At 36.9% G+C, this 14,754-nt stretch overlaps 1 protein-coding gene across 7 annotated transcripts in view; it reads right to left on the bottom strand.

Annotated features, from left to right (window-relative positions):
* Nucleotides 1-14,754, bottom strand: part of LOC149817408 (tetratricopeptide repeat (TPR)-containing protein) — a 72,231-nt gene that overhangs the window by 21,271 nt on the left and 36,206 nt on the right. For 5 of the 7 annotated variants that reach the window (XM_089987317.1, XM_089987312.1, XM_089987313.1 and 2 more), the window contains 6 exons: nucleotides 10,859-10,937; nucleotides 10,466-10,579; nucleotides 10,220-10,389; nucleotides 9,050-9,168; nucleotides 3,771-3,894; nucleotides 3,585-3,653 (listed from right to left, as the gene is read on the bottom strand). In XM_089987317.1, coding sequence (XP_089843443.1) covers nucleotides 3,585-3,653; nucleotides 3,771-3,894; nucleotides 9,050-9,168; nucleotides 10,220-10,389; nucleotides 10,466-10,579; nucleotides 10,859-10,937 — 675 coding nt within the window. The remainder of the gene's footprint in view (nucleotides 1-3,584; nucleotides 3,654-3,770; nucleotides 3,895-9,049; nucleotides 9,169-10,219; nucleotides 10,390-10,465; nucleotides 10,580-10,858; nucleotides 10,938-14,754) is intronic. The other 2 variants (XM_089987316.1, XM_089987315.1) reach the window with 2 other exon arrangements.

The raw sequence follows: 14,754 nt of genomic DNA, 5'->3' as shown, positions 1-14,754 counted from the left end.
CCTGAGCTCGAGCTCTCTCCTATCGACGCCCCAGCTCCTCCACTCGGTCCTCCTCTCCTTTCGCAGGTATGTACCCTCTCTCACTCTCTTCTTCTGTCGGCAGAGGAGGGGCCGAGCCCCCCCTGCACCCTCTTGCTCTCTTGTTGGGTCAGCAGGGGAGGGGCCGAGCCCCCCCCCCCCCCCCTCTGGCTCTCTTTTTGGGTCGGCAGGGGAGGGGCTGAGCCCCCCTTGCTCCCTCTGTTTTCAGTAGGGAAGGGGTTGAGCCCCTCCCTGTTTTTGGCAGGGGAGGGGCCGAGCTCCCCCCCTCTCGCTCTCTTGTTGGGTCGGCAGGGTAGGGGTTGAGCCCCCCCCTGCTCCCTCTGTTTTTGGCAGGGGAGGGGCCGAGCCCCCCTCGCTCTCGCTCTCTTGTTGGGTTGGCAGGGGAGGGGCTGAGCCCCCCCTTCTCCCTGTGTTTTCGACAGGGGGAGGGGGTCGAGTATAATTGATTTGAAAATTTTAATGTATTTTTTTTGTGTGTTTTCAGGATAAAAATGACGGATAAAGGGAAAGGACTTGCGTCATCCTCATCCCAACATGTGAGTTCTGTTGCTAGTTTTGCTGATAGTTGCAGTGGGATTGATGATGTGGGGCCACTATGGGTACATATAGATAAACTTGCAAAAACTGGAGAAGGAGGTGGTGGAAACAAGAGATTTCGATGCAAGCTCTGTGAAAGAGATTTTGTTGGGTCTTACACAAGAGTGAAGGCTCATTTGTTGAAGATACTAGAACATGACATTTCAGCTTGCAGAAAAGTTGATGAGGCAATGCGAAGACAATACAAGAAGAATATGAGAAGAGAAAGGAAATAGCTGATTCTTTTCCAGTCAATGTGCCATTTGCAAGCCACCAAAAAGATGCTGAAAAAAGAAAAGAAAAGTCAATATAAGAAGTAGAGAAACGATACAAGCAACATTCAATACATATGGAAGAAAAGAATTGGATAGAAAAGTTGGGAGGTATTTTTATTCTGGTTCACTCCCATTTAATGCGGCTAGAAATCCTTATTGGAAGGATTTAGTAACATCCTTGGCAAATTGTAATTTGAGTGGTTATGTGCCTCCAAGTTCAGAAAAAATACGAACCACACTTCTTGCAGAAGAGAGGGCAAATGTGAAGAGGTTGCTAGAGATTAAAAAATATTCATGGGAGCAAAATAGAGTTTCTATTGTGTCTGATGGATGGACAGATATTCAAAGGCGTCCATTAATCAATTTCATTGCTTGTTCGCTTAGTGGCCCAATATTCTTGAAAGCAGTTGATGCATCTGGGGAATATAAAAATGCAGAGTATTTGAAAGGATTGTTTATAGAAGTGATAAAAGAAGTGGGTGATCAAAAAGTGGTACAAATCATTACAGACAACGCTCCAGTTTGTAAAAGTGCAGCGTTGAGTTTGAAGAGTGAGTACCCTCATATTTTTTGGACTCCCTGTGTAGCACATAGCTTAAATCTAGCCCTAAAGAGCATATGCAACCCCAAAGAAGAAGAAAATTGACAAGCATATGCTTTATGTTCATGGATTGAAGATTTAGAAAGAAATGTCAAAAGCATTAGGAATTTTGTTGTTAACCACCATCGTGCTAATGCTATATTTAATAGGCATTCTGATTTGAAATTATTGAAGGTCGCTGAAACACGTTTTGCGTCCATCATTGTGATGATGAAGAGGATTAAAAGAGTGAAGAATGCTTTGATTAACATGGTGACTGATGAAAATTGGACATTCTATCGTGCTGATGATGATATCAAGGCTCAAGAAATTAAGAAATTCATTCTTGATGATGAGTTTTGGGACAGATTGGTATACTTCCTTCAATTTACGCAACCTATTTGGGAAATGTTAAGAGAAGTTGATAAGGATGAGCCCATGCTTCACAGAGTTTATGAAATGTGGGATAATCTGATTGAAAAAATACAAGCTATAGTTTTCGAGCATGAAAAAAAAAATCCTGCATTGCATGATTCAGATTTTTTTAATCATATTCATTCGATTTTAGTCAAAATATGGGATAAGAGCAACACTCCTTTGCATTGCATGTCACATTCTCTTAATCCAAAATATTATGCAAATAAGTGACAGGCCGGTGGTATTGGTCGTGTCCCTCCAAATTTAGACCCAGAGCTATCAAGACATAGAAATATGTGTATGACAAGACTTTTTCCAGAAGCATATCTTCTACATCAAGTCACACAAGAGTTTGGAAAATTTTCATCTTCGAGATTATATGGACCAACATTATTCGCGAGAGAAGATAATATAGATCCTATCACATGGTGGTCAACATTTGGATCAGAAACACCTCTTTTCCAACGTCTTGCATTAAGATTGTTATCGCAGTCTGCTAGTTCATCTTGTTGTGAAAGAAATTGGAGCACATATTCTCAAATCCACAACATGAAGAGAAACAAACTCACCAGCAAGCGTGCATAGGATTTAGTATATGTTCATTCAAATCTTCGATTACTTTCGCGAAGCAATGATGAATACAGGTACTAATTTGCTCTCTTAGTTATTTGATTATTTCTTAGTTTTCATTTAAATATACTTGTATTGTATTTATCATTTTCAAATTGGGTTTGTAACGTAGACAAGGAGCATCCAAATTTTGGGATGTAAACCCAGAAGAGTGTGACTTCGAGGGAGAACATGATTTCAACATAACAAACATGGATTTAGCTGAGCCCAGTATTCCTTCTAATGATGCATTTGATGATGAAGAAGAAAATTATTAACATCCATTACTTCATCAGGACATACTTTGGTATGTAATTTAGTTCTTTTATACTTTACTTATTTGATTGATATTTAGGTCGATTTATGTAATTGCTTTACTTATTTGATTGATAATTTGATATTTAGGTTGATATACTGCATGCATGATGAATCATATTATGACAATGTTAATTGTTAAATGTTAAACTGTTAAAACTTCAAATATATATATATATATATATATATATATATACATTTTTTCCCCTGCCGCACCCCCGCACCCGAGTTTTTTGGAAGTGCCGCATCCCCGCACCCGCACCCGCACCCGCACCCATGTGACATAGCATGAATCTCTTTCTTTTCTTCGAGGTTGAAAAAATCATGGGTTACAAAAATTAGTGTACTATAACTAACATGAATCTCTTTCTTTTCTTTGAGGTTGCAAAAATCATGGGTTACAACATTTAGTGTGTGTTAACTAACATGAATCTATTTCTTTTCTTTGAGGTTATAAAAATTATGGGTTACAAAATTTAGTAACCATCAGCCAAAATCTTATGAGTGTTCTCCAGGGGATTTAGACTCATCATCCCTCTTTTTCGAAACTAGGTCTATCTGATCCATCCCACTTATGCAATCATATTCAGCATAAAAAACTGGAGCTTTTTATGCCAAAATTCTCCATGTTAAGAATCAACATAATAGCAAACAAATTTATGAAATAGTTAATAGGGCTATATCATCATCATTATCATGTAAATTGAAAATAACTATAAGAAATGCAAAACATCTTCAAACTTGATCAAAGTGCTAGGAAAAGAAATACTAACATCTAAAAGTAGTTGATATTGTTCATCATCCTTGAGGAGGTTGGGAAGGGGAGGTTGTCTTATTGCTTGCTGCTCATGGTTTCTCACCAAACATTATAAACACGTGCACCATCAGAATGTCATCAAATAAAATTCTATCAGTTAATGAAAAGGCTAATATAGACTAGCAACTGTAAGTTGTTTTACCTGAGGTTCATCATCTGAATCATCACTTTGCCATTCCTGTCCTGCAGCCAGAGCTGCAGCCTTTTTTTCCTCTTTTTCAGCAGCAATCTTTTGAAGTTTCTTCCGTGCTCTTGATGCTTTTGTCCTAGAGGTAAAAGGAGATGAATTCAATTAACTCAGACACACACCTGTACACATATCCAGGACAAACAATGGAACTTTCTCCAACTTTAAAATTCATGGTTGATTGAGCTTGATCAAAGAAAATGTCTTTCTAATGTCATGCCAAAGGCAATAGTTAAGAGTAAAAGACATTATATGAATTTCTTCAACTACCAAAGGTAGCATTGGGAGCATTAAGGTTTTGCATATGTTTAACTCTTCAACTATTGTATTTATCTATGTCACATAGGTATGGGTGAAAGTACTAGGTATAACATGGGTACAGACTACAGTGGATATGACACAAGAATTTATAAAAGGTTGGATATGTTAGTTTTGGATCATGGATCCGACCCGCACCACATTCCAAGGATCCATCTTGGGATGCGTGGGTGGTGGCATGTTTGTAATTTGGTTTTACTTCTTGTGTAATGTCATACTATGTACAACACTTATAAATAATAAGTAAAAGAGGGAAACCCTATTGCCGCCGACCCCTCTTTTCTCTCTCTTCTCTCTTTACCTCATCTCTAACCCTTGCAGGTGGATATTTCTGACATGGTATCAAAGCACAGGCGCGGAAATCAATCATCTAGAAGGCCTCTAAAGACCAACACGTGCTGCTAAAGGACGTAGGTTTACTTCTGTCCCTTCTTCCTTAATCAGTTTTTGCTTCTTTCCTCCTTTTTCTTAACCCTCTTTCACGTCATTCCAGTTTTTTTTTTGGGTTCTTCTCATTCTCAATATTTCTGGTACGCACGTCTTAACATCCTGTTTCAGTCTGCCGAGTTTTTGTTTTTCTCCTCAAAATATTTCTGATTCTTTCCCTTTTTCTGGTTCGCACGTTACTATTCTCTGTGTAACGTGTGTGCTGATATCTTTTTCAGCACACAACAGCATTGATGCTTCCTTTTCTCTGTGTAACGTGTGTGCTGATATCATTTTCAGCACACAGCAGCATTGTTGTTCCTTTTTCTCTATGTAACGTGTGTGCTGGTAGCAGTTTCAGCACACAGCAGCATTGCTGTTTTCCTCTTTCTCTGAATAACGTGTGTGCTGATATTATTTTCAGCACACAACATTATTGTCTCCTCTTTAATACACTGTTAGAACAGTTTTGGCTTCTCATTCTTCATATAATCCATGGATTCCAAGTTGAACCCTAGTTTTCTTACTCACCTCATGACCCACAAGTTATCTCATGATAACTACTTACTTTGGAAACGTCAGATTGTGCCTTTTATTCACAGTCATGGTCTTTATGGGCATCTAGATGGGCGATCACCCGCCCCACCTACACATATCATGCAAGAAATAACAGGTGAAGATGGGAAGGTGAGTCAACTTCGAACCACCAATCCTGCTTATGACATATGGGTACAACGGGATCAGACATTAGTTGCTTACATAACTTCCACACTTTCTGATCGTGTTTTACAAACTATTTTTGATGATCAATCTACTGCCGAGTTGTGGAATGGACTAGCTCATTCCTTTTCTCAGGTTTCTGAATCTCGGGCTTTGCAACTCAAGTGGCAATTCCAATCCATGCGAAAAGGAAACAAATCTATTACAGAGTTCATGGGGGATGTCAGGGTTATTACAGATCAATTAGCTGCCATTGGAAGTCCTGTATCAGATAAGGATATGGTACAACAGGTATTAGGTAGCCTTGGACCTGAATATCGCATGTTTTACACAACACTCTAGGTTGTCTCAGTTCTTTCATGTTTTGATGATCTTCAATCTAAGCTTTTGCAATATGAGGTCAGTTTAAATCAGGAACACACGTCAGATGATACTCATCCTGTGATGATGGCACATACGCCTATTCAAACAGAAGCCTTATTTACTCCTCCTCGTCCAAATGGAACAACTATAAACAAAGGAGGATTACTACCTACACCAGCTGGAGGAGGCCTTGGCTCAGGCAGTGTACCACGAGGGGGACATGTTCCTACTTGTTTTCTATGCAACAAGCGGGGACATGTTAAAGCAAATTGTTGGTACAATCCTCAGAACCGGAACAAAACAGGGAGGCCAAGGCAGAGGGCAACTCAGACGTTTGCACGCACTCCTCAAGGACAGGTTCTTCCACAGGACGTACAAAATATCCTTATGACTACTTTCAATCAGATGAACTTGCGTCAAAATGATGATGGTGTATGGTATATTGATTCAGGAGCAGCAACACATGTTACTTCTGATGCAGGTAAATTTCCTCACTAGACTCCTTACACTGGAAATGGCATTATAGTCATAGGAGATGGATCTCACCACCCCATCTCTCACACTGGAAATGTCTCCCTTTCTTTGCCTGAATCTCAATTACCCTTGTCAAATGTCTTACTCACACCTGCTATTCAAAAGAATATTTTATCTGTGTCTAAATTAGTTGATGAAACAAATTCTTTCGTTGAATTTACTACTCCTGTTTATCTTAAGGATCTTCACACCAAGAAGACGCTCGCTAAAGGTGAGCGGCGCGGGAACATGTACGTCTTTGAAGAATCTCATGTGCCTTTGAAGACGTCGTCTTCCATAGCCGTGGCTTCTTCAGCTCCTTCCTTTCCAACATTTTTGAGTCGATCCACAAATCATAGTTCTTCATCTAGAGTCTTGAAACTTAATAAGCCAGACTTATGGCATCTTCGTTTGGGTCATTGTAGTCAAGTTTTTCTTGACAAGTTGTCTGCTAAAGGTCTAATACCCGCAGTCAGTTTAGAGTCAAAATGTCCAAGTTGTCATTTATGCAAAAGTCATGTACTTCCTTTTCATAGTATCAATAAAAGAGCAACAAAGCCTTTTCAGATTATATGCTCAGATGTTTGGGGTCCTGCGCCCACTGCCTCTCTTTCTGGATCTCGATACTATGTACTCTTTCTTGATTCTTACACTCAATTTAGTTGGATTTACTTCATGAAAAACAAACATGAAGTTTTCAAGTTGTTCAAACAGTTTCATGCACTAGTCCAAAACCAATTCAATACCAATGTTGTATATTTCCAGTGTGATGGGGGAAGAATACATATCCCATGATTTTAGTGAATATTTGAAGGAGCATGGCATTACACGTAACATTTCTTGCCCTCATACCCCTCAACAAAATGGAGTAGCTGAGAGAAAACACAGGCATATTGTTGAGACAACCTTGAGCATGATGCACACTGTGGGTATTCCCTTCTCTCTTTGGACCGAGGCTTTCCATACAGCTGTTTACGTTATCAACAGGTTGCCCATGACCATCCTTGAAGATAATTCTCCATACTTTGTTCTTTATAATTGTCATCCATCATATAGAGAACTACATCCTTTTGCTTGTGTATGTTATGTTCACATTGATCATTCATTGAGAAATAAGTTTCAAGACAAAGCTGTACAGTGCAAGTTTCTTGGGTATGCAGATGAATATAAGGGATACAGGTGTTATGATCCTCATACAGGCAAAATTCGGGTATCTAGAAATGTTGTTTTTGATGATGAGAATTTTGACACTCTGGGTTCGTCTTCCACAGATACACAGGAAAGTTATGATCCTTAGCTCAGTGACTCACTTTTATATGACTCGTTGCCTTATGAGGATTCATCTTTATTGACAGACAATGAGCCTTATACTTTCGATGTGGAACCGCATATGGAAGACATTCCTCCTACAACAACATCCTCACGTTTTTCTGGTCTTGTTTATTCTCGTAGAGCTCATCCAGTCAATGATGAGACTCCTCTACGACGTTCCACTCGGATTAGACATCCTATAGATCGTTGGGTAAGTTATAACAATTTCTCTTTGGATTTTCAAACATTTTTAACCAGAGTGTCCAAAGAAACAGAACCTTCCTCCTTTCATGATGTTGTATATTTTCGTGCCTAGGTAGAGGCGATGAATGAGGAAATAGAAGCATTGCATGAATGCAATACATGAGAAATTGTACCAAGGCCAGATAACAAGAATGTTGTAGGGTCCAAATGGGTGTACAAGATCAAGCACAAACCGGATGGCAGTGTTGAGCGCTATAAAGCTCGTCTGGTCGCACGAGGTTTCACACAGCAGTATGGGCAGGACTACGATGAAACGTTCAGCCCAATAGTAAAATTGGGCACCGTCAGGATTATCATTGCATTGGCATTACAACATAGATGATCACTCAGTCAACTTGATGTTAAAAATGCCTTTTTGCATGGTGAACTAAAGAAAGAAGTTTACATGAAGCAGCCACCTGATTATAGTATGCATGATTCATCCAATTGGGTATGTAAACTTCGACGCTCTCTTTATGGCTTGAAACAAGCTTCTCGATCTTGATTTGAGAGTTTTTCCACGGAGATCCAGCATCATGGGTTCACTAAAAGTGTTCTAGATCATTCATTGTTCATATTCAAAAGTGATTCAGCTATTGTTTGGGTGCTTATATAAGTTGCTGACATCTTTACCAAGGGATTATTCACTCATCAGTTTTGGGCACTCAAAGGCAAGTAGAGCATGATCAAAGACCATACTCAACTTGAGGGAGGCTGTTAGTTTTGGATCATGGATCCGACCCGCACCACATTCCAAGGATCCATCTTGGGATGCGTGGGCGGTGGCATGTTTGTAATTTGGTTTTACTTCTTGTGTAATGTCATATTATGTACAACACTTATAAATAATAAGTAAAAGAGGGAAACCCTATTGCCGCCGACCCCTCTCTTCTCTCTCTTCTCTCTTTACCTCATCTCTAACCCTTGCAGGTGGATATTTCTGACAGGATACAGGGGTATGGCTATACACACACACAAACATAGAATAATGCACACCTATAATAGATTTTACAAAATGCTCTACTTATGAAGTTGCAGACTGTCAAATCAAATTAAATGTCTAAACCATGTTAAAGACATACAATTAGCTAGCAATTGATCATAAAAAGTACATAGTTAACATTGGATGCTTTTGATCAAGGGTTGACGACACATTGACTGGATCATAAAATGCATAAAATGGGTAGAGTCAAGTCCAAAACTTAAATGACTCATACCCGAAGGGCACAAATACCAGTGAGGTACGACACAGGTATGGGAGGCTGGTAGCAGTACCCAACTCACAAAGATGCGGTTATATGAGGCAAACATTTTGAATTAGCAGGGACTAATTTTCTCACATGTCTGTTGAGGATGCAATAGGTCTGAATCCACGAAATATAATATCACTTTGTTCATCATCTAACAACTTCACTCTTTCTGAAAGAACACTTCTTGGAAGCTTCTTCCGCAGTCTAACCTGTTCCATGACATGACAAGCATAAAGAAAAAGAACTTTAATGAAAACATGAAAGAAAATTGGCATTTCTCAATGTATAATAAGGATCAGAATACTGGTATATTTGCAATATTACTTATAGATATGAACATCTATTCATGTTAAGATACAGTAAAAAAACATAAGCATGAAAGAGTATCAGAGGAAATTATTCTTATCTAACAAGGAGTGTGTTATATCTTATCATGTTCAAGGAGATGATGCATCAGGAAATCTAAGAAGAGGACATGCAGCAAAACACATTTTCCTCTCAGGTAATTCTTATATGGCAACACAACAAAGCTGCAAGGAAGATTTCGTTAAAAGTTTTAACAAAAGGTATTTGCATCCCACTTCTTCATAATTTCAAAATCAATCTACAACACATGGATCAGATGGAAGAAGGGTGGAAAGGACATCGGACATAGAAGTTGGATCAAGAGGTAAATACTTTACCTACCAAGCTACAACAGTTCTCCATAATAATAATTTACATTGAAACAAGAAAAGATATTGTTGAATAACGAAATTGAAGCTGATTTATCATCCCACACATGCATCAGAAAATTTAATTTTCATGAATACATTTATGATCACTTTTAACTTGGTATATAGTATACTAACCATATTTTTCATCACATAATAATTGAGCATGTCAAAAGTTTGCCAACATAAATGGAAACACCTTTAGCATGAAATCATTGTTGAAAATATTATATTTTGAGTAAGTACTATATTGAAAATCACACATTAATTATTCAATGAAATTACCACGTCATAATCAGCATGGCTTTAATGTATATTAGTTATCATTATTGAACTACAGCACATTATTACTTTTCTCAACTGTCATCACTAGCCGTTTTACACCCAGTGATGAATTAGATAAACATATTTATTATAAATACTTAATAAGAAATAAACAATAATATAATTCAAAAGACATGATAAAGTTACGCATTCGCTGCATGGTCTGCACCCTATAATGGATAACTGCACACCTTGATGACAATGATGATGATAGTGCACAAACCTTCAAATTTGTGGTCTCAATAAACAATGTTTCCTGAATGGGTGAGAAGATCATATCAACAAATTCAGAAAGCATTCCTTTTCCAAGATAAATTTTAGCAAGCTTTTTCCGTACATTCATGTTCATCCACCAAGCTACAGAATCTGTAGAGCTTTTTTCATTAGCTGATCCTGAAAATAGATGCATTAACACTAGGTAAAAGAGATACTGTATGAAAAATGTAGAAGCATTGTTAGACAAACTTACCCAGAGTTTTTGGAGGAGTAAGCAAAGAAATGGCTTCATCTTCTTTATTCTCCTCACAAAGAAGTGATGCTAAAGTTAGGCGAGCATCTATATTGTCCTCCATGACATTGACAGCTGCATGATGCTCAGAGCTTTGTAAGATGAAATATTATTCTATAAAAATGAAAATGACCTTTGACACATAACAGGTAGCATAAAGTTGACAAACACAATGCCTGACACTGACATAACAACTCATAAACTTCAATATAGCTTCCCAACACAATTCTATCGATTTAGCTTCCAAATGAACAAGATCTAATCAGTAAATCACAATTCTATTGATTTAGTTTCCAAATGAACAAGATCTAATCAGTAGAAATTAAAAAAAGTGAAGGGCACCCAACACATTACCTTTATATAAGAATTGAATGGCTTTCTCATTTTCTTTCAGATTCAAGTAACATTGAGCAATTTTTAGGTAAAGAGGTCCCTGCAAGATATCCAACCAAATAATACATTAATTAAATCTAATATGCTTATAAAGAAAAAGAAACAAACATGTAGTGTTTACCACAGCCTAAATTCACAATAGATCAATAGATAAATTCAAGATGCACCAGTAGCATCTCTCAGTGTGTTAGAGACTATCTAGACAATATTGAAATAGTATGGCCGTTAACCTCAATACCAGGCCCAGATATAGATAACACAAACCAGACACGACTTGAATGATATGATGATCAGTATAAAAGAATCCGATGTTATAATCCCCAATCCAAGAAAATTGAAGACCTCTCACAATGTGCCATTTGATGAATCAAACTTTAGTAGTCAAGAAGTTTGCAAGAGCGAACTGCAAATTTTAAAACACAAGAGTTTTCTCTTGCCAGTCCCTCATATCATGAAATGAGTATTGTCAATACCACTCAAGACTGTGGATATTCATTTTAATCCTGCTCAATCTAGCCTTTGTGGCAGTGCAGTTGATTCATATCAAGATAGTTATAATAGTTTACAATCAGTCACACAAAACTGGGCTGGACCCATTGAAGTGTGTGTACAAGGAAGAGATTATTCAGCGCATAATCATGAGCAGCAGGATAAAAATTTCAATCAACAACCTGGTTATGAAGGAACTTTTATAACCTCTCCAGAGAGCCACAGAAATATAGTAGAAGCATTGCACTATCTTGTTAAGATATATGTAACAATGCCTTGTATGTTTGTTTGTCGTATATACCTAAAGTATACTTATAGGTATTTTTTGCACTTATTTTTTTTAATTTCTCCTTGTATTCAAGGTATGCCTGTTGTGTATTTAGTGTTTAGTTTAGGTGTACTCTTATTTTAAATTTTTTATTTATTGTTTGTGGCTAGTCAAACTAAGTCGTTGGACTAGCTGTTAGGATTGTCCAATGGCTAGTTTGAGGAATGAGACTCATTGTTAGAGTGAGAGAATGATGGATGTAAACATGTGTGCAAGTGATGCATTGTAGTGAGGATGTATCTTGTAAATTTTGTATATTTTTATCGATAAACAATTTATTCTTTTACTTCGTGTTGTGAGATCATTGAGTGTTTGATATTTTTGTCTTTAGGATAAGGTACTGTGATAATGTGTTTTGCTTTCATTTGTAAACTTCATCTTTTTTAAAAAAATCTTTGATGGACATTTCTTTTGTACCTTGGATTTCATGCTATTTCATGACATCTATCCTTCACACGTCCAGATATTGTTTTTGCTGTGAACCAAGCCTCGCAATTTATGCATGCCCTTAGAAGCACGCATTTAGATGCAGTAAAACACACTCTCAAGTACATAAAGGGGACTTGTAAAGATGGATTGATATACACAATACCTAGTTCACTTTCCTAAGGATTCATTATGGTCATGGCTTATACAGATAAAGATTGGGCTGATGAACCAACCACGCGAAGGTCTACAGCAGGATGCTGCATATCCTTAGGCTCTCATCTAGTTTCTTGTAGTAAGAAGCATTGCACCATTGCAAGAATGCGTACTGAAGCAGAACACAGATCTATGGTGTCCATGACTGCAGAGCAGTGTTGTGAAAAGCGTTGAGGCGTAGCGAGGCACTCCACCAAAATCTGAGGCGAGGCGTAAGCCTCGAGGTGCAAAGCGTAAGCCTCAAAAAAAAATTTTAACTTAAAAAAAACTATAAAAATGATCTAAAATTATAAATAAATAAGAAATGCTTTATTGATGAAGCGCCAACCAACACGAAATAAAAAATCTCAAATAAATACGAAAAAAATATGAGATTAACATGTAAAAGTAACATTAATACAACAACTTGATCTATATAAGTATCTAATTGCATAAATATGAGCATTCATTCAATAAAAAACTAACATTAACAACAAAATGCATATTAGCACTAACAACATCATGTCATAATTAAAAAATGCATGTTAACATTAACAATCAAATGTTAATGTATTTGTCCAGAATTCTTCAAAATGAGAGTGTTAACATTCACAATTACAACTGAAAGTCCCAAAAAACATATAAATAGCCAATAGCTCTATGATATGAATTAGGGCCTAGGCTCTTGTTGTGTCTCGTCATCATCAATATTTAAGTCTTCAATATCATCATCTGAAGAATCCATATAAATAGGTTCTTCATCTTCATTCTCTGACTCTTCATCATCTACACTTTCTTCATCCACGTCATCAATTACTTCTTTTGCTTTTCTTTTTCCTTCAATAAAAAATCATGTATTAAATATTTATGTTATGTAATTTAAAAAATACATTTATATTCATAGCTAGGTAAAAGGAATATAACTTTACCTCGATCACTTGAAGACATGTCTTGCCTAGAACCACTTTGTGAAACATGAGGTGAAGTGACTTTTCCAATAGGCACGTGCTCAATGGCATTTATGTCGAAGTTCGAATCCAACCATGAATCCTCCAACAAATTGGGATCACTTGGCAACACTGGATCTTCCTTCTGCACAATCCACTCATCGTCTGAGTCTATATGATCTAGACATATAGGGTCTTTGGTAGCCCTCCTCTTCATATTTCTCTTTCTTAATTTCATATTGTACATTACAAAAACCAATGCATTCATCTTCTCTTGTTCAAGTTTATTCCTTCGTTTTGTATGCACCTATAATTTCAAATCATTGATAATCAAATATAAGATAATTAAACATATAAAAATGTATTTCAAAAATAAAATACAAAGTCACAAACCAATGAGAAAGTACTTCAATTCCTCTCACAGCCCGATGCACTGCATGTCAAACTTAAAATTCGAATTGCAAAATTCATCAACTCAGGATTTTCGTGCCCAAATGAACTCCACCAATCAGTTGCATTCAAATAAAATAATAATAAATTGATAAAAACATAAAGAATGTCATAATTAACAAAAACATAAAAAAATATTGACAAATAACAACATAATTGCAAACTTACCAGGACTTTTTAATTTTCTTGTTGTAACAGCTGCCTCTCTGCCAAACAAGCCCTTTGCCTTTTTAAATGCAGCGATTTGTGTTGTAATTTTCAACCGAATATTTGCATCAGAAACTAATTTTTCAACACAATCATAAAAGTCACCCATAACTTCTCCATCAGGGTTGAAGTTGTCATCATAATGAAAATATGGATTTAAATAATAAGCAGCTGCATGCAAAGGCTTATGAAGTTGCAAGTCCCATCGTCTATCAATGATATCCCAAATAGGTTTATATTTTCTTTGGACATTGTCAAGGTTTGAAGCAATTTACTCCTTCGCTCTATCCATTGCCTCATACAAAAATTTCATAGCAGGTTCGTCTGCATCAACGAGTCGCAACACTTTCACGAGAGGTAGTGTAGCTTTAATTGCATATGATATGGCAGCCCAAAACTTATGATCATTAAGAACAATATAAGAAATGTTCTTAGCATCAGATTTCTTATAGTAATTAGATGTTCTAAAATTTGAAGATAAGAACATCGACTTTAACTCTTTCTTATAACATCCAATACTATGAAGTGTAAGATATGCTGTGGCAAAACGAGTGACGGCTGGACGCAGAAGTTCTTTCTTCTTTGTGAATTTTCTCATTAAATTTAATACTCATGCATGACTATAAATGTATCTTGCAATTTTTTTTGCCTTTTCCACTGTATCTTTAAAAATTAATATCTTTCCAATATCTTCTAACATAAGATCCAAGCAGTGGGCTGCACATGGTGTCCAAAAACATGTTTTTCCTGTTGTTAACATATTTCCAGCTGCTACATAATTTGGTGCATTATCTGTAATGAATTGCACCACATTA

The sequence above is a fragment of the Nuphar pumila genome, chromosome 14 (assembly GCF_984573655.1).
Source record: "Nuphar pumila chromosome 14, dmNupPumi1.hap1.1, whole genome shotgun sequence".
NCBI lineage: Eukaryota > Viridiplantae > Streptophyta > Magnoliopsida > Nymphaeales > Nymphaeaceae > Nuphar > Nuphar pumila.
Note: the sequence above shows the minus strand (reverse complement) of the source record. Positions and strands in the feature narration are given on the sequence as shown.